The sequence below is a fragment of the Thamnophis elegans genome, chromosome 2 (assembly GCF_009769535.1).
Source record: "Thamnophis elegans isolate rThaEle1 chromosome 2, rThaEle1.pri, whole genome shotgun sequence".
NCBI lineage: Eukaryota > Metazoa > Chordata > Lepidosauria > Squamata > Colubridae > Thamnophis > Thamnophis elegans.
In genome coordinates, this window is record NC_045542.1 from 170,522,882 (window position 1) to 170,540,847 (window position 17,966).

General features: G+C 43.4%; 1 protein-coding gene and 1 non-coding gene across 5 annotated transcripts in view; both read left to right on the top strand.

Moving 5' to 3' along the window:
- The window catches only part of LOC116503328 (alpha-2-macroglobulin-like), a 183,234-nt gene extending 165,354 nt beyond the window's left edge, over nt 1–17,880 (top strand). For 2 of the 4 annotated variants that reach the window (XM_032209663.1, XM_032209666.1), the window contains exons 29-36: nt 4,522–4,748; nt 5,347–5,559; nt 10,848–10,975; nt 11,266–11,356; nt 13,826–13,894; nt 15,376–15,478; nt 16,988–17,029; nt 17,638–17,880. In XM_032209663.1, coding sequence (XP_032065554.1) covers nt 4,522–4,748; nt 5,347–5,559; nt 10,848–10,975; nt 11,266–11,356; nt 13,826–13,894; nt 15,376–15,478; nt 16,988–17,029; nt 17,638–17,666 — 902 coding nt within the window. In that variant the 3' untranslated portion in view covers nt 17,667–17,880. Of the gene's footprint in view, nt 1–386; nt 462–1,210; nt 1,377–4,521; nt 4,749–5,346; nt 5,560–10,847; nt 10,976–11,265; nt 11,357–13,825; nt 13,895–15,375; nt 15,479–16,987; nt 17,030–17,637 lie in introns of all 4 variants that reach the window. The other 2 variants (XM_032209665.1, XM_032209664.1) reach the window with 2 other exon arrangements.
- LOC116505126 lies at nt 2,948–3,111 on the top strand. Its single transcript, XR_004254908.1, has one exon. It is a non-coding gene; the product is annotated as a U1 spliceosomal RNA (small nuclear RNA).
- Nucleotides 17,881–17,966: the final 86 nt, after the last annotated feature.

The following is a 17,966-nucleotide window of genomic DNA, read 5'->3' on the forward strand; positions in this document are numbered from 1 at the left end:
AAAACTTCCTGCAGCCAAGCCATTTGCACTACTCAGGTGACCCTGAGAACACAGATAAACCTCCTAGTGGCCTCAGTGACTCACTAAGAGAATTCAAATGACCAGTTGTCTGCAAGGAATGTAAATCCTTCCATTCCCTACCATCCAGTCAGAGCTGAAGAAGCTTCTTGTATGAGAAGTGAAATGTCTTCAAAAGAAAAGACAAGAAAGTCCAGTTGCCTCCTGAAAAAGCACCACTGGGATTTCTCTATTGCTCAGTTCCCAAGACTCCATGATTTCTTGTGAGGAAGATATCATATAGATATGGAAAATTGGAGGGATGATAGAAGGTGGTGGAAGTTCTTTGTATAATAGGTGCAGCTGATCTCTCTCTCTCTCTCCTGCAGGGGGGAGTTGATGACCTGACTACTCTTTCAACTTACATCACCATTGCGTTGCTGGAAGTGCCACTACCTCCCACTGTAAGTGTGCAAAGTGCAACCATGATTGCAGTAAACTAGCAGTGAGGAAACCCAGGTTCAAGTTCCCACTTGGTCATGGAGTTCACAATCATTTAGGCTACTGAAATAGACCGTATCTGACCAGCTTCATGGCACACGCAAAGCCATGTCATAGTCTGATGAAGCCAAAATGTAGCTGTATAAGCTGAATAAGCCCAATGACGTCTTCCTTATCCCTCCTCTTCTCCAATCAGTTCTGTCCTTTTCTCCCTCCACTCAATTAAGAGGCATGATGGTTCAGTGGCTTAATCTCAGAGATGGTCTCAATGCTGGTGGTTTGAGCTGAAGCCCTCTGTGGCAGGATGAGCTCCTGTCAGTTGCCTTAGCTTCTGTCCACCTAACAATTCAAAAGCACGTTTTATGCAACTAAATAGATAGGCACTACTTTGGTGGGAGACAACCTGTTGCTCTGTGCAGGCAATCAGATTTCTGACAGTTTTGAACTTTTTCAGTTGTGCCTATTTGTGAGGCAGCTCCGGGAAGGGAGGGGGCCTTGGGTGAAGCGGCAGGAAGAACCGCTCGACTTTCTCTTTGGTGTAAAGCCAGCTCAAACTCCTGTGGCGCACATTGGGAAATTTCATTTCCAGGTGGTGATTTACTTTAGCTTCTGCTTAATTGCAAATGACCACGACACTGGTAATAGAAGGTGGAGATGAATATGCTTTGTATACTGCTATATTGACTTCCATTAAACGTCTTCTCCTCTGCAGCATTCCGTGGTGCAAAATGCTTTAGTTTGCCTGGAGAATGCGACTGAAGCAAAAGAGATCCACATTTATCTCCGGGCTCTGCTGGCGTATGCTTTTGCTTTGGCTGGGAAAGAGGAGAAGAGGCAAGAAATGCTGGACTCCCTTCTAAAAGTAGCTGTGAAAGACGGTGAGAAATGAGCTCTTTGTTATGAAAATCGGGTACCCATTGAAGAAATCGGAGATGTGCAACAAACCTTACTGGCATGCAAAGAATAATGTTCATTGGACCTCCGGTCAAGAAAAGTGTCTATAGCCCCAAGTGTCAGAATTCCAAGTAATAGACCCAAAGCAATCAAAACCTTGAGGCCTAGAGTTTCCTCAAAGTATGAATTTGTTAGGAATGGCATATTGGCACAGTTGGCGAAAACCAGACTCTGAAGGACCCGAGGTTTTCCCCACTCACATCAAAACCCAAAGTTTCCCCAGGTCACGTGTTCATCACATGGTCCAATCAGGTCGCAGTCCCAACTCTGGCTGGCTTTTGTCTGAGCCCTTCCAATACCTGGTAGGAACATCCTTAGCGCCCATGGGAAAGAATGCTATTTTGGCTACACAGCCCCCCCCCACTTCACCAATTATCTCTATCTCCCCCCTTACGTTCCCACAGCTCCAACCGGCCACACTGTGGCAGCCCTGAAGATGATCCCAAAATCGCTGTGTTTTTTTAATCTAGGATTATATTTTATTTATTTATTTATTACATGTATTTGCTGCCCATTGCAGTAAATAAGAGTGGAGGCATACACTGATTCCATGAATAACTAACTAATGACCACTGGAAGGAAATAAGTGGGCAGATGAGCTGAAGAAGATGTGCCTTCTGGCCATCTTGGAATGAATTGAGTTTCTGACATTAGTATCATTTTAGCACTCAACATCTTATATCCCTTTATCATGATGGCCCCAAGTGTTTTTCATACATACATACATACTTATTTATTTATTTATTTATCATAAATATTTATTTAGTAAATGTACTTGCTGCCCATCTCATTATATAAAGATGAAAGCATACACTGATTCCACGAATAACTAACTAATAAACATTGGAAGGAAATCAGAGGTCAGGTCCCTGCAGGAATGCTGCCATTCCGAAGGAGAGGAGGGATTCTTCATGGGGTGAATGCTTTCGCTTTGGCTGTAACTGCATGGGAATTAGGGAAGGGGACTGGAGTGTCAGGATGGACTCCCTCCCAGCCGGTTCCAGCCTGTTACCAAGGTTGCAGCATCCCCAAGGAGGAACGACTATCACCATCCTACCTCAGAGTGCTCAAAATATCTTTGCGGCATCATATTGGACACGGAGCATTGGGGTGGGGTTTGAAGAGGAAAATTAGCCTAATGCTTCTCGCACGAATTTCAGACTCTGCCTCAGTTCTCTGCAATCACTTTCTCTCAATAAAAGTTCCTTTTGAAATGCCAATTTTTCAAGAGTCATGCTTTTCTGATAAGATAGCTGAGGCGGGTCTTTCTATCAATGGGCAGATAAGCTGGAGATGGTACGCCTTCTGGCCATCATGGAATGAATCCTGTCACATTAGCATCATATTAACACTCTGTTAATGAACTTATTGGCCCTTATTATGATGGTAACGGGGTGATTTATTGGCTTGGAGTTCACTGAAACCTCTCTACTGGTTAGTCCTCAACTTATGGCTGTACTTGAGCTCAGAATCATGAGTATAAGTCGTTGCAGATATACTTACCTGGCAGGGGAGACACCTTGATCATGAAGGAGGTTTTCCCAGGGTGAGGCTCATCCATTGCACTTCAGGTGTGCTGACCCCTGCGATTTCCCCAAATGCGGGAAACTCGACTGCATAATTTGTGGTAGTGGGGGACTGCATTCGCGCTTTCCCCTGCAAAAAACATTTTTGCGCTCTACATGGGGCTGCCCCTGAAGAGTGTTCGAAGACTATAGTTGGTCCAGAATGCAGCCGCGCGAGCAATATGGGGTGTATCTAGATACACCCATATTACACCGATCCTCCGCGAGCTGCACTGGCTTCCTATTGGTCTCCAGACGAGCTTCAAGGTGCTAGTCGTTACTTTTAAAGCCCTTCATGGTTTAGGACCTGGTTACCTGAGAGACCGCCTCCTGCCACTTACCTCCCAATGACCAACAAGATCACACAGGTTGGGCCTCCTCTGGGTGCCGTCAGCCAGACAATGCCGGCTGGCAACTCCCCGGGGGAGGGCCTTCTCTGTTGCTGCGCCGGCCCTGTGGAACGATCTGCCTGCAGAGATCCGGACCCTTACTACTCTCCCGGTCTTCCGTAAAGCCGTCGAGACCTAGCTGTTCCGGCAGGCCTGGGGCTGTTGATTGATATCCACCCCCATTTAGATGGAATGGATGACATGAATGTTAATATTGTATTTTTTATCTCTATTATTTAAAATTAAATGTTTCTTGTTTGTTGTGTCCCTATGGGAGTGGGTGGCATACAAATTCTAATAAACTTGAAACTTGAAGTTGAGGCATCAGGTGGCTGGATTTAAAGTTACAGTCATTTTGTTATGACAGTCATTAAGTAAACATGGGGGTCGTTAGGAGAATTCATTTTCTAGTTTTTCACTAGAAACTGAAAGTAAAAATGCCAGAACCTGGCAAAAGCAGTCATGCTCCTGTGACTGCAGAATGTGGCAAACAGTCATATAGGTGAGTCGGTTGCCAAGCACCCAAAATGTGATCACATGACCATGGAAGTGTGCATGGTTACAGGTAGTCTTCAATTTACAACAGTTCACTTATAATGGCACTGAAAAAGGGACATGACCATTTTTCACCCTTATGACCGTTATAGCACCTTCATAGTCATGACCCGGGGTCCCAGGGTCATGTGATTCCCTTTAGCATCCTTCTGACCAGAGAAGTCAATGGGGAAACCAGATTCACTTAACAACCGTGTTACTAATGTAACAGCTGCAGGGATTCACTTAACAACTGTGGCAAGGAAAGTCATAAAATGGAGCAAACCTCACTTAACAAATTTTTCACTTAGCATCATAAATTTTGGGCTCCATTGTGGCCACAATTTGAATATTTTAACTCAAAAAACGGGTCATAAGTAGCTCTGGAGAGATCCGTCATAACTTTGAATAATTGTTAAGTAATCAGTTGTAAGTTGAGGACTACTTGTAATGTGCTTCTCCTTTTCCCTAATTGCATACTATGACCAAATGTTTTTGTACAGATACCAGTTGTAACTTGATATATCTCTGATAGTCCTTGGACTGTGTGTGTAACCCAAACGTAACTTCTTTCTTTGAAGAGGATGGCTCTATCCACTGGGAGAGGTCCTGGAAGCCAAAGCAGAGATCTGATTTTCCCTTCTATTTGCGTGCTCCATCCTTTGAAGTAGAGGCGACCTCTTACGTGCTCCTTGCTTTCCTGAACAAAAAACCGTCCCCGTCCGAGGAAGAATTAACGACAGCAACTACCATTGTCAAATGGTTGATCAAACAACAGAATTCCAATGGAGGATACACCTCTACGCAGGTATGTTTGCTCCTCACAAATTCTCAAGAGGATGTAGGAAGGAGCAGCTGGAAATGAATCTGATATGATATGCCTTGGGATGACCTCCAGATGTGCTGGAGTCTCAGTTCCCAGGATTTCCAGCTGAGGTGTGTCATTCAAGAGAGATAATTTCCTAACCATGAGGGCAATTAACCAGGGGAACAGCTTCCCTTCAGAAATCGTGGCTGCTCCATCATTGGAAGAGACTGGACAGTCATTTATCTAAAATGGTATAGGTTCTCCTGTTTGAGCAGGGGGATGGACTATAAAACCTCCAAGGTACCTTCCAGCTCCTATTCTGTTCTGTTCCATTCCGTTCCATTCCATTGTCCCAAAAGTGCTTTTTTCAAGAGGCAATTGGACTTTCTGTTTTTTTTTCTTTGAGGATGTTTCAGTTCTCTTGCAAGAAGCTTCTTCAGCTTTGGATGGGTGGTGGGAAAGAACTGAAGAAGCTTCTTGGATGAGATGCAAAATATCTTCAAAGAAAAACCAGAAAGCCCAGTTGCCTCTTGAAAAACAACCATGACCTGGATGACTGGGAAGCTCCATTCCATTCCAATTTTGATTTCTCTTTCAGGATACAGTGGTGGCTCTCCAGGCCCTCTCCCAATACAGGACACTTACTTATTCCAAGGATGGCATCGATGCCAGAGTGACCTTGAGTTCAGGAGATGCTGTCCTGAGAGAATTCCATGTGGACAGGCACAACTCTCTGCTGCTCCAGTGCCAAGATCTGCCCCAAGTTCCAGGGAACTACAAGACTGAGGTGACCGGTTGCATCTTTATGAAGGTGAGTGCCCTGATGAGAGAAGAGACCAGTGCCGCTGCCTAGTGATGATCTATTTTGCGATCCCAATGGTCTTATGGGAATGCAAGTTTAGAGGAAAAGGCATGAAGAAGACATGAAGTTAAATAAGGGATGGAGAATATCTTTGAGAACATAAGAGCAGCCAGGCCATTTAGCATTTTGCTTCTCATGGTGACCACTCATGACAAGCAGGAGACAGAACTCATAATTCTCCCACAACCTGACACGTGGGGACCTCTGTCCTGATTCTGGAAATAACATGGAACACTGAGAGACCTGTCTTCTGTGGATCCATCTAATGCTGCTTTAGAAGCCATTCGGGTCTTGACGGAATACATTCCATATGTCAGTTATGAAAGATAAGTGACCTGAGAAGCAGGGACATGCAGTCACTAGAGGCAAGGGAGGCGGGGCCTCACCAGTCTCCTCAGGGAAAGGAAAGGATTTTAAATAATTTTCTTAAAATAATTAAAGCCAGGGTAGTTGCTACCAGATTTCAAGTCACAGTGGCTTGGTGTCTGCTCTTAGTATTAACTAGGAGGAGGCCAGAGAACTAGGGGCCTCTTTTGCATAAGGAATTTTTCGCCTTTTAAGAGTTAAGCAAGGGTTAACAAGCAAAGAATTCCTTATGCAAATGAGGCATGTATTCTCTCGCCTCCTGTAGAGGGCATTTTTAGAGGCTTTTTAGAGTTCTCTGGGAGCAGCTAGCTCAGTCTGACAGAGCTCTGGCTTTTCAAGAGGGGAGGGCAGTGCAGGGTAGGGAGAAGCAGAGTTGAAATCGTCTCTGAAACAGCTGGAAAAGGTGCGTGTGGGGAAGGGGGAGGAATTCAAAAGGTTTGATCGGAAGGCAGCAGGGGAAGGGGGGGTATGTCAGAGGAGCTGCTTTCAAGCCTTTGGAAAATATATCCAATCCAACTTCTGTGTTTGTTTTTGAGAGTGAGTGAATGAGAGAGAAATCGAAGTTCTCTGTGTGCGTGTGTCTGTTTGAGAGAGAGGGGAGGGAGGGAGAGAGGGAGGAAGGAGGGGGAGGGAGAAGAAAAAGAATGGGAAAACTTACTTTGCAAGGGGGGAAAATGCTGTCGCTTTAAATTGGAACTGAGCATGCCTGGCTGTGGAATTCTGGGAGTTGAAGTCCACAAGTCTAAAAAGTGCCTCACCAGGGCTAAAGCTGACCGCATGTCACTGCTGAGAAGGGAGGGAGAAAAGCACTGGGGAAGAAAAATGGTGAGAGACTGGTGTTTTAGAGAAGCCATTTTCTGACATGGTTGGAATGGTTTACACTAGCCAAGCAAGACCCCCGCATCCAGGGTCTTTTGGGAGTTGCTAGCAACTAAATTGTACACATGAATGAAGCACTCCTCCCAGGAGATTTCCTTTTCCTATTTGGAGTACTGCAATGTGCTCTACGTGGGGCTGCCCTTGAAGACCATTTGGAAGCTACAATTGGTCCAGAATGCTGCAGTGTATGCAGTGATAGGTGTTTTTAGATTTACCCATTTAATATCTCTGTTGTGCAAGCTTCACTTGCTCTCGACTCCTTCTGGGGGCAATTTAAGATGCTGTTTGTTCGTTGGTTTATATTTCATACTTGTTAACTGCCCCTCTCCTCGGAGAAGGGCTCTGGGCAATGTGCAATTTAATTTTGTTGCCAGAAAAGGAACAAAAGCAATCAGCACCTAGATGAGCATAGATGAACTCCAAGATTAATATCAGACCAACAATCAAGAATTAAACAATATCCCAGTCAAGGAATTGCCAAAAAGGTTAATAGTAAACAGTCCAACCAAAGAACTCCCAAGTCCACTCTGACAGGGCAAGCCATTGGAATATAAACTGAGAGAAAACCAACTCTCTAGCACTGATGATGTTACCTAATTTGGGGAACGAAACATCTGCAAGAAAACAACCAAGCTCAGAGAGCACCAAGGAGCACCTTTCAGTACGATTTAATCAACAAAATGACTGTATTTTTTGGAGTATAAGATGCACAGGAGTATACCATGTTTCCCCGAAAATAATATAGGGTCTTATTTTCTTTTGACCCCTCCCCAAATTTTGCTTGGGCCTTATTATTGGAGGGGGCTTATTGGTTTGGGGTTGCCAGGTGGCTGCTCTCTTGTGAGCAGGCGTCCGAAGAGCCGGGCACAGCCTCAGGGGCAAACGGCTGTGTTGCGCTGTAGCAGCAGCGCAACAAAGCCGCCATGAGGTGACCATGCTTATGAGCAGCCGCCCGGCAACCCTCCATCTAGCCGGGTAGAGCGCCACTCACCGACCCAGTAATATCCCAAAGGCTCTAAGCCGCGTGGTGCTTTGCCCAGCTGGAAAGAGGTTGCGCAAACACTTGTTCTGCCTCCAGCTCGCGTGCCTCCCAGCCTCACCATGCCCAGCTTTCCCTGCAGGGCTAGGCCAGGGCAGCACCGCCGGGCCCTACTGCCACCACCGCAGCCCTGCTGCTGACGCCACCATCATGCTCCGAGCATAACAGGCTTCCAAACTCCAGAGATCCGCTGCCGAGTCTTCTGGCAGTGCCACTCTGGGACTATGCTCCATGGTTGTGGGCTGGCTGCAGGAAGACTCCCTGTCCCACCAGAGTCTTCCAACAGCCAGCCATGACCATAGAGTGTAGTCCCAGAACGGCCGCTGCCGGAAGACTCGGCAGCAGATCTCCGGAGTTTGGAAGCCGGTTATGCTCAGAGTATGGCAGCAGCTGCGGCAGTAGTGGGGCAGCGGCGGTGGTGGCAGAAGGGCCACAGCAGAGGTGCCCTGGCCCAGGCCTGCAGGAAGAGCTGGGCATGGTGAGGCTGGGAGGCACGTGAGCTGGAGGCAGAACAAGTGCTCACGCAACCTCTTTTTCCAGCCGGGCAGAGCGCCACGTGGCTTAGCACGTTTGGAATATTACTGGGTTGGTGAATGGTGCTCTGCCTGGCTTGTCAGGTGGCTGCTCATGAGAGCAGTTGCCTGCCTCCCCCCCACTCCAGCTGGGCACAGCACCATCCATCAACCTAGCGGTATCCCAAAGGCGTCAAGCAATGTGAGCACCTTTGCCCCCCTCCCCGCTGGCTCCTGTAGCTTTGCACCTTCAGCATATCATTAGGTTGGTGAGTGGCGCTCTGGCTGGCTGGAGGGGGGGGTGTCCAGGGGGCTTATTATTGGGAGAGGGCGTATATTTTTGCCCACAGTAAAAATATGGCATGGCCTTATTATCAGGACATGTCATAATTTTGGGGAGACATGGTAAGATGCACCAAGATTTTGAAGAGGCAAATTTTTTTAAAAAAAGTTTTGCACTCTGCAGATCTCCCAAAAACGGCCTGTTTTTTGTGAAAACAGCACGTTTTTTTAAAAAAGCATGAATAGCCTTAGAAGGCTTGTAAAGTGTTCCTGAGGAAGTGCCCCCCAAAAAACAAGCAAAAACTGGTCCATTTTTCACAAAATGCCCCACCAAATGGAATGTATAGCCTAGAGTGCTCCTGGGAGCTGGGGGGGGGGGGATTGAGCAAAAACTGGCCCATTTTTCGCTCTTTTCTGCCCTCCCCAGCCCCCAGGAGAACTCTGAAAGCCTCCTAAAGGCTCTGCATGGCCATTTTGGTGAAGGGGGTGGAGGCAAAAAAATGCTGTAATCAGTGTATAAGATGCACCCAGATTTTGAGCCTCTTTTTTGAGGGAAAATGGTGCATCTTATACTCTGAAAAATACAGTAACCATTAAAATCAGAATAATTTAGGATTATAAATGTTAAAATCATAGAACAACATTATAAACATTTCAAAAGATGAAAAGTTTTATTACCTTTAAAGCCCTATACATCACAGATTATCTTAGGGACATTTCCCTAAGGATATCTACTCGTCCTAATGGATCAGATAAAGTGATAAGGTGATTAAATTTTAAACCAGACAGTGAGCATGCTCCTAGTTCCTTTCCTTAAACTTTGTCAATTTATGGGATGTAGGAAGTGTGCCTGTTCTGTGTCAGTCCCTGCCCAATGGAACACTCTTCTCCATGAAGTTTGCCAAGCCTCTGCCCTCATAGCCTTAAGAAAAGATTTTTGAACACCTAGCTTTCCCCCAAATATTGATGAGGTAGACAAAAGGATTAATAATCAACTAGAAATTTAGCTTTGGTTCTAGGTTTGTAATGTTTATGGTTTTAATAGATATATATGCATTATGTTTTATTATTTTTAATTGTTGGTTGGGAGCTGCCTAAAATTTGATGAATGTTGGGCAGCTATAGAAATATTCAAATAAATGCACAATTCATACAAATTAATACAAAGCAAGAAAAATAAGAAAAGAAATCAAAGAGAAAAATAAATGTGCAAAAGAGAAAGAAGGAAGTAAAAGAAAAATAGAAGAAAAAATAGAAAGGAGTAGCTTCTGAATTTCTTTACAGCAGTTATAAGTAAAACCATAAAGGTAGCTCTTACTCCATGGTTACAACATAACTCTCTTCTATTTATAATCTATTATGTCTAATCATCAAACCAAAGATTATATTCATTTTTTTCCTACTTCATTTCTAAAATAATAAAAGGCGGATACAAATAAAGGGGCATGATGGCTCAGTGGTTAAAGATGTTGTGCTTGTCAGCTGGAAAGCTGATGGCCTGGGTTCAAGAACTGAGCCTTGCATGATAGGATAAGTTCCTGTTCTTGCTTCAGATCCTGCCCACCTAGCAGTTCGAAAGCATGCAAATGCAAGTAGATAAATAGGTACCATTTCAGCATTCTGTGTCCTTTGTTGTATAGTTATGCTGGCCACATGACAATGGATATCTCTTTGGACAATGCCGACTTCCTCGGAAAAGGAAATGAATACCACCTAGAGTTGAACACAACTGGAAAGGAGATATCTTTATCTTTACCTTTACAAATAAATAATAAAATAAATAAAAAGTCCATCAGGGGTTTCCAGTCAGCAATAAACGTAGATATTTGTCTTTTCTCTGATCAGATGTCAATTCCATCCTCTTCACCAACCATTCCTCTATGATGTGGGGAGTGCTGAATCTTTCCATCTTTGCATATACAATGATCTCACTGCAGTTACTCTATACAACAACAAAGTTCCATGACTTTTCCTCCGATTGTTTGTCCAAAGAAAAGCCTCTGGTCTCAATTGTATATTAATCTTTAAATCCTCTTGATCAGTGTGTCTATTTGAATCCAGGTTTTTCTCACTTTTACATATGTCACTTGTTTTAAACCTCCACATTCTTCTATCACGGGAGTGTTGAACATCCCCAAATGATGGTCTTTCTAATCCAGACTGCCTTGAAATACAATGTCCCTTTGAGGCAAGAAGAAGCACCATTTTGGCTGGAGGTGGACACTGTTCCCAAGACTTGCACAGGAGTCAAAGCTCACGTCACTTTTGACATTGCCATGAATGTCAGGTAATCTCTTTCTTGGATCAGTGCTGAGCCTTCCTTCCTTGAACAGATACAGGCCCTTCTCCTCCAAGGATGGACCATGTCTGAGGGTCCGAAGGCTGCTACTCACCTCCCCTGCTTTCTGAAAGGACAGAATTCCACACTCCAGAAGCTCCATTTAATGGCAACATTGGATGGAAGCCCTGAGGGCACGGCCAAGCTTTTATGGACCCACATGCAGCATTTTCCCTCACCCTGTCTATTCCTTGCTTCCAAAAGAGTCACACGTCTTCTCTCCTTTCTTGGTTTCTCAGTTACACTGGCCAACGTCTGGTTTCCAACATGGCAATTGTCCAGATTAAGATGCTGTCCGGATACATCCCGGTGAAATCCAGTGTAAAAAAGGTATTTTTCTCCCAGGTTCCCTTTTCCACTAAACTTTCAGTACTGTATTTCTCGATGCAGGTAATTCTTGACCTACAACTGTAATCAGGCCTGGAATTACGGTTGCAAGTTGTGATATTCACTAAGTGGGTCAACTTTTGACTGCACCTAATTTTGCAATCTTCTTTCTTCCTTTTTAAAATATATATTATTGTTTGATCATGAAAAATAAAATACAAAACAGAAAAGCAAACCAGATAAAAGCATACATTCAACACTAACAACAAAATAGTGTACAAAAAAGGAGAAAAAAGTAATCAAATAAATTGAACATTTAACATGTAGAATTCACCCTAGCTGTTACTGAAAAAAGAAAAAGTAGAAGCAGTAAATTCTCCCCTTTTACATGTGTGTGTTTGTGTGTGTGTGTGTGTGTGTGTGTGTGTGTGTGTGTGTATGCCCTATGTCAGGATTGTGAGCCGCCCTGAGTCCCCCCAGGGAAAAGGGCGGCATATAAATAAAGTAATCCTAATCCTAATCCATATGTAGAAATATGTATCTTAAGTGCATTACTATCTCCAATTTGGGTTTTTTGATAGAAATTGGAAGTAAATACTGGTTTCTGGTAAAAACCATTGTAAATCAGTCATATGACTGTCGGATGCTTCAAAAAGCCAGAAAGGCAGGTGGGTGCCAAGCACCTAAAATATGATCACATGACCATAGGTGGAGGGCAACCAGATGGAGTGGCCCTGGGGAGGTCTGTCATAACCTTGAATGGATCTAAGTGCCAGAGCCCACTGTAATAACATTACCAAAAAGTTATTAAGAGTTGTTAACCTAATCTTTCATATCTTCTTCTCTGGTCATATAGTATTGCTAACCAGAACATACAAAACATTTGCTAGACCAATTCTTCAATACAGCTCATCTGTCCGGAACCCACATTGCATATCGGGCATTAATACAATCGAGTGAGTCCAGAGATACTTCACGAGAAGAGTCCTCCACTCGCAACAGAATACCTTATGCCACCAGACTTCAAATTTTGTGCTTAGACAACTTAGAACAAGGCCGCCTTCAGTCTGACCTAAGTGTAGTTCATAAAATTATCCGCTACAATGTCCTACCTGTCAATGACTACTTCAACGACAACAATACATGAGCACACAATTGATACAAACTTAAGGCAAATTGCTCCAAACTTGATTGCAGAAAATATGACTTCTGCAACAGAGTGGTCAATGCCTGGAATGCTCTACCTGACTCTGTGGTTTCTTCCCCGAACCCCCAAAACTTTAACCTTAGACTGTCTACTGTTGACTTCACCCCATTCCTAAGAGGTCTGTAAGGGGCATGCATAAGCGCACCAATGTGCCTACTTCCCTGTCCTAATGTTTCTTTTTATTCATATACATTTTATGTATCCAAAATAATGTGTGTGCGCGTATGTATGTATGTATGTATGTATGTATGTATGTATGTATGTATTTAAAGTCACAACCCCTGGTATGCCCAAATATGGGAGGAAGTTCACTGCTTCCATTCTCTGTCCATCGGCTCGTCATAAGAGACCATCCAGACAGAAACCCAATATTTTTACTTTTACTAATAAATAAAGGGAGACTAGTATAGATCTATTTCAAGCTATTTAGCTCTCATCAGCTAGCCATCAGTAAGGGTATGGCTAGCTGATGAGAGCTAAATAGCTTGAAATAGATCTATACTAGTCTCCCTTTATTTATTTATCAGCACAAATACAACATATATATATATATGTTTTGTCTAATACATGCTTGACAAAATAAATAATAAATAAATAAACTACCTGTAATAGGAAATGGGGATTAATAATGCTAAAACAGATTTGTTGAATGTTGATATTTTGTCCAATGAAAATAGCAATTGCCATTCCTTCTCCTGATATGAAATATTGCACGTATTTCTACAATCCAACTTTGGATTGTGGATTCTTTACTGAACAGGAGGTTTAAAACTTAGTGATTTACAGGATCACTTAAGTGTTTTTTTCTGGTGAGACTGGTCTAGCAGGGCAATCTGGTCTACCCAAATATGGGATGGATGCATACTGCTTCAACTTTTGCCTTTCAGCCCTAATCTAGGAGCCTTCGCAGCTAGTCGCTTCCGCGATAAACTATTTTTGTGTTGAATTTATATTTACCGACAAAGAAATGAAGGGAGACTTGTATAGATCTATTTCAAGCTTTTAGCTCTCATCAGCTAGCCATACCCATCTGGAAACCCTAACCCCTAACCCGGGTTTGAATCCTAGAAGGTTATGGCTAGCTGATGAGAGCTAAATAGCTTGAGATAGATCTATACTAGTCTCCTTTTATGTCTTTTATTGTCAGTAAATATAAATTCAGTAGAAGATCACTTCTAACTGTTTCTATGGCCATCTAGTTCAACAGTATGACTATGAGTGCTACTAAAGCTCTTTCCGTTTTTCAAATGTTTCCACCCCTGAAGCTGGAAAAGGAAAGTCAGATCAAGAGGACTGAAGTGAACATCAATCATGTCCTGCTATACTTGGATGAGGTGAGTAAGGATAAGGAGCAGAACCCAAATAGGGGGCAAGATCTCAAGGGAATAAAATTGAAGGCAGGACCCCTTCCTTTCTCCTTGTCCTTATTTTTCTGGGAAGCAAGGAGTTACAAGCTTATTATGGGCTGAGTTTTTTTTTCCGAATAGCTGACACAATGTGCCACATCCTCTACCTCTGGTCAATGACACTCTCTACACAAGAACCTACACTCTGGCCACCTAGTTCAACATTTTCATATGTTGCTGTTTCTCAACTTTGGTAACTTTAGCTTTGATGAATGGACTTCAAACCCCAAAAATCGTCAGCCAGGAAGCTTGAGAAACCCTCTTCTATGTGAACAAACAGCATCTCTCTCATATGTCATGATGCTGCTTAGTTCCACTACACCAGAATACTGTATTTCTACTGGAATTCTCCCGCTATTAAATAATAGACAGCATCTTCTTGGCCTAAGGATGCTCAAATGGCTTTCATTTGTGATCCTGCAGTGAGCAGGGGGTGGGCTGAGTGACCTCAAAGACCTCTTCTAGCTTCAGAATTTTTTTTTTACCTTCAGTCTGTTCAGGGAGAACAAGAGACTCCCACAGTTTTAGGGCACAAATTAAAAGCAAGATTGAAGGCTTTAGATTGGACTACAAGGCCCATCCTTTCCCTGCTGCTAGCATATTTTAGGCCTTTCCCTTTCAGCCTAAGGATGATGAAAGAGCTTGGAAGACTCCCTACAGGATATAGTTAAGAGATTGCTGGAGCCAATCTTTTTCCTTAGTGACTTCTGTTGTATTTCTATAGAGTTGTAATTATTATTATTTTAAATATAGCACAACTTCACCTCCTCTTTTATTGGTCTGTTTCTTTTCCATGGACATTGTCCTGAAGTAGTGCTTGATTTCTCACTCCTATGGTAGACACAGTCAAAATACATCCAGGCTTTTCTAAGATCCCTGCTAGCGTGATGTCTCCAATAGAAGGAAATGTATGTAGTTCAGGGTTCTAAAGATATATGTAGCTCATGACAAGCTACCATATGTAGCTCCAACCAAGCTAAATATAAAAATGCTATGGGATTCCTGGAAGCTTAATATTCAGACAAATCAGCCCTCAACAGTCACAGAAATGAAGCACATTTACACACTATTCAGAAAAGACAATAGAAAGCTAAGAAGGAAACAAAATGTCCAGAAGACACTTTCTCCAGTAGCCTACAGCTAGATAAGCAGAGACTAATACCAGACAAACAGTCAAGCAGAAAACAGTCAATAAAAAACTATCAAGCAGAAAATCCCCCACCAATACAGGCAGAGCAAGCTACTGGGTATAAACAGGTAACAAATTCCACATCACTAGCGCTGATGAAGATACCGATTCAGGTATAACACAAACAATCAAGCTCAGAGAACAAAAAAGGCTCTACGATGTGTTGCCTGCAGAAGCTCTCCATCTGGTTTGTGATTTCATAGTCAACTTTTCTCTGCAGGTACGGGACACAATCCAGACATTCTCCTTTACAGTGGAGCAGGAGACACCCGTCCGGGGCCTGAAGCCTGCCTTGGTGAAAGTCTACGATTATTATGAAACTGGTGAGAAGGGATTGAATGGTGGTACTCCAAACAGCTTGTTTAATTAATTATTCTTCAACACGTAGTTGCCCGGCATTTTTTCTTCCTTTTCCATTGGGAGATTTAGGGCTCAAAAAGGGGCAAAATTAATGGATTTCAGTTTTGCTGAAGGTGGGTATATATTTGGTCCTTACAGCAGGGGTTCCCAACCCCCTGGCTGGGGCCCATTACCAGGCTATGGCCTATTCAGAACTGGGCTGTGTAAGCAGGGGGCTGGCACATGTCCACGCATGCGCAGCTCAACTTACATGAGTGGCGGGCCGGTGGATGTGCACATGCAGCTTAACTCACACAAGTTACGCTATGTGTGCACATGTGCATATGCTGGGCTACCACTCGCACAACCCTCTCCCTCACTGCAAAGGTTGGAGATGCTGCCTTAAAACGCTGCTTGGTGGGGAAAATCCAGCAGATCGCTGGGGAGACTTCAGGATTTTAAACCAGACAGATACATTTCCCTTTGTACAGCATGTAAAATTAAAGGACAACCACCCTCCCCAGATTGGTTTGCATTTTGTGATTTATTCAGTTGTTTAAAAACAACTTTGTGTTTCACAACCCAGGTCAAGCATTTCCAGGCAACATGATTATGTCCAAACCAACAAGGGTTAGAATAGAATAGAATAGAATAGAATAGAATAGAATAGAATGGAATGGAATGGAGTGGAGTGGAGTGGAGTGGAGTGGAGAGTGGAGTGGAGTGGAGTGGAGAGTGGAGTGGAGAGTGGAGTGGAGAGTGGAGTGGAGTGGAGTGGAATGGAATGGAATACATTGGAGTGAACAGAATAGAACAGAATAGGAATAAGAATGGAGTGGAGTGGAGTGGAATGGAATGGAATACAGTGGAGTGAACAGAATAGAACAGAATAGGAATAAGAATGGAGTGGAGTGGAGTGGAATGGAGGCAATGGAATGGAGCGGAAAGGAGCAGAGCAGAACAGAACATTAGCTGGAAGAAACCTTAGACATTTTCTAGTGTACCACCACCACCACCCCGCCCCGGCTGAAGCAGGAGAACCTATACCATTTCAGATTAGTGACTGTCTAGTCTCTTCTTAAAAACCTCCAGTGATGATTTCAGAAGGCAAGAGTTGTTTTATGCCACCAGGTTGTTGGTTGGGAGGTGGGACCCTAGAGTGGCCGAGTGGAACAGAGCTTCTCTAAGCAATTCATCTGTCCCTTGGATTTTTTTGTTTTAATTGCATCTCTGGGAATGCTTTGGAGAGAAGCACCTGGAAGTGGGGGATCAAAAAATCAAGATGGCAGTTGCGACTCAGACACCTCCCTGCAGTTTGCAACTGCATTGCGGAGTGGATCGTTGACCGAGATTTAACAACACGCTCGGTATGAAGCTGTACTTTGTACCCCTTTGTACACCTGGAGGAAAGTGTGTATCATGAATCGTATGATGGAGATCAAAGTCTAGGAGAGACATCTCAGCCCTGACAAATGTTCCTTTTCTTCTTTCAGATGAATTTGCTACAGCTGAGTACACTGCCCCCTGCAGTACAGGTAAAGCATGAGTTGCCATTGGCTCAAATGTTTTTAGGTACATGTACTCCTCGATTTATGACCATAATTGAATCCAAAACCCTTCGTTTGGTGACTGCTTAAAGTTACAATGGCACGGAAAACAGTGACTTATGATCGTTTTCCATCCTTATGACTACTGCAGCATCCCCAGGGTCACATGATTAAAATTCAGACTCCTGGCAACTGGCTCATAGTTATGACGGTTGCAGTGTCCTGGAGTCACATGATCCCCTTTTGCAACCTTCTGATGAGCAAAATCAATGGGGAAGCCAGATTCACTTTACAAGCACATTCGTGGCTTAACAACTGCAGTGATTCATGTAACAACTGTCGCAAGAAAGGTAAAGCTAAGTTAACTCACTTAGCAACAGAGATTTTGGGCTCAATTGTGGTCGTATATCAAGGACCACCTAGAGTTACTTCCTTTGCTTCTCTGTATGACAATTTCTCCATTTGGTTTGTGTAGGGGCAAAATGGGGAAGGGGAGATTTCATTTGAACGTTCTGTCTCATGCCCATCTAAACTTTGTTTTTCACCAGTTGATCTGAACCTTTCTTACTTATTTTCTAACTTTTCCTCCATGATAGATGATATCAAGGGAGTCTCTAAAGCATAAGGATTCAGGCCATCTTTTCTGGAATAGCACATGTTCGGAAAGAATGAATTTCCTGGAAACTAAAGAGGAACATGATTTTATATACGAACGTATTTTAAATGCTCAATACTAAACTGTTTTCAATATTTTGACTTTTTGAACTGTAAGCCACCCAGAGTCATTGACGGACATGGGTGGCTATAGAAACTGAATAAATAAATAATTGTTTTCGGAATCAAGATCTCCTTTGTTTTTCTTCTCATACCTGGGCACCTTATTCATTAAGTCCCAAAAGAGAATTAAATGTGTGTTTCTACCAGT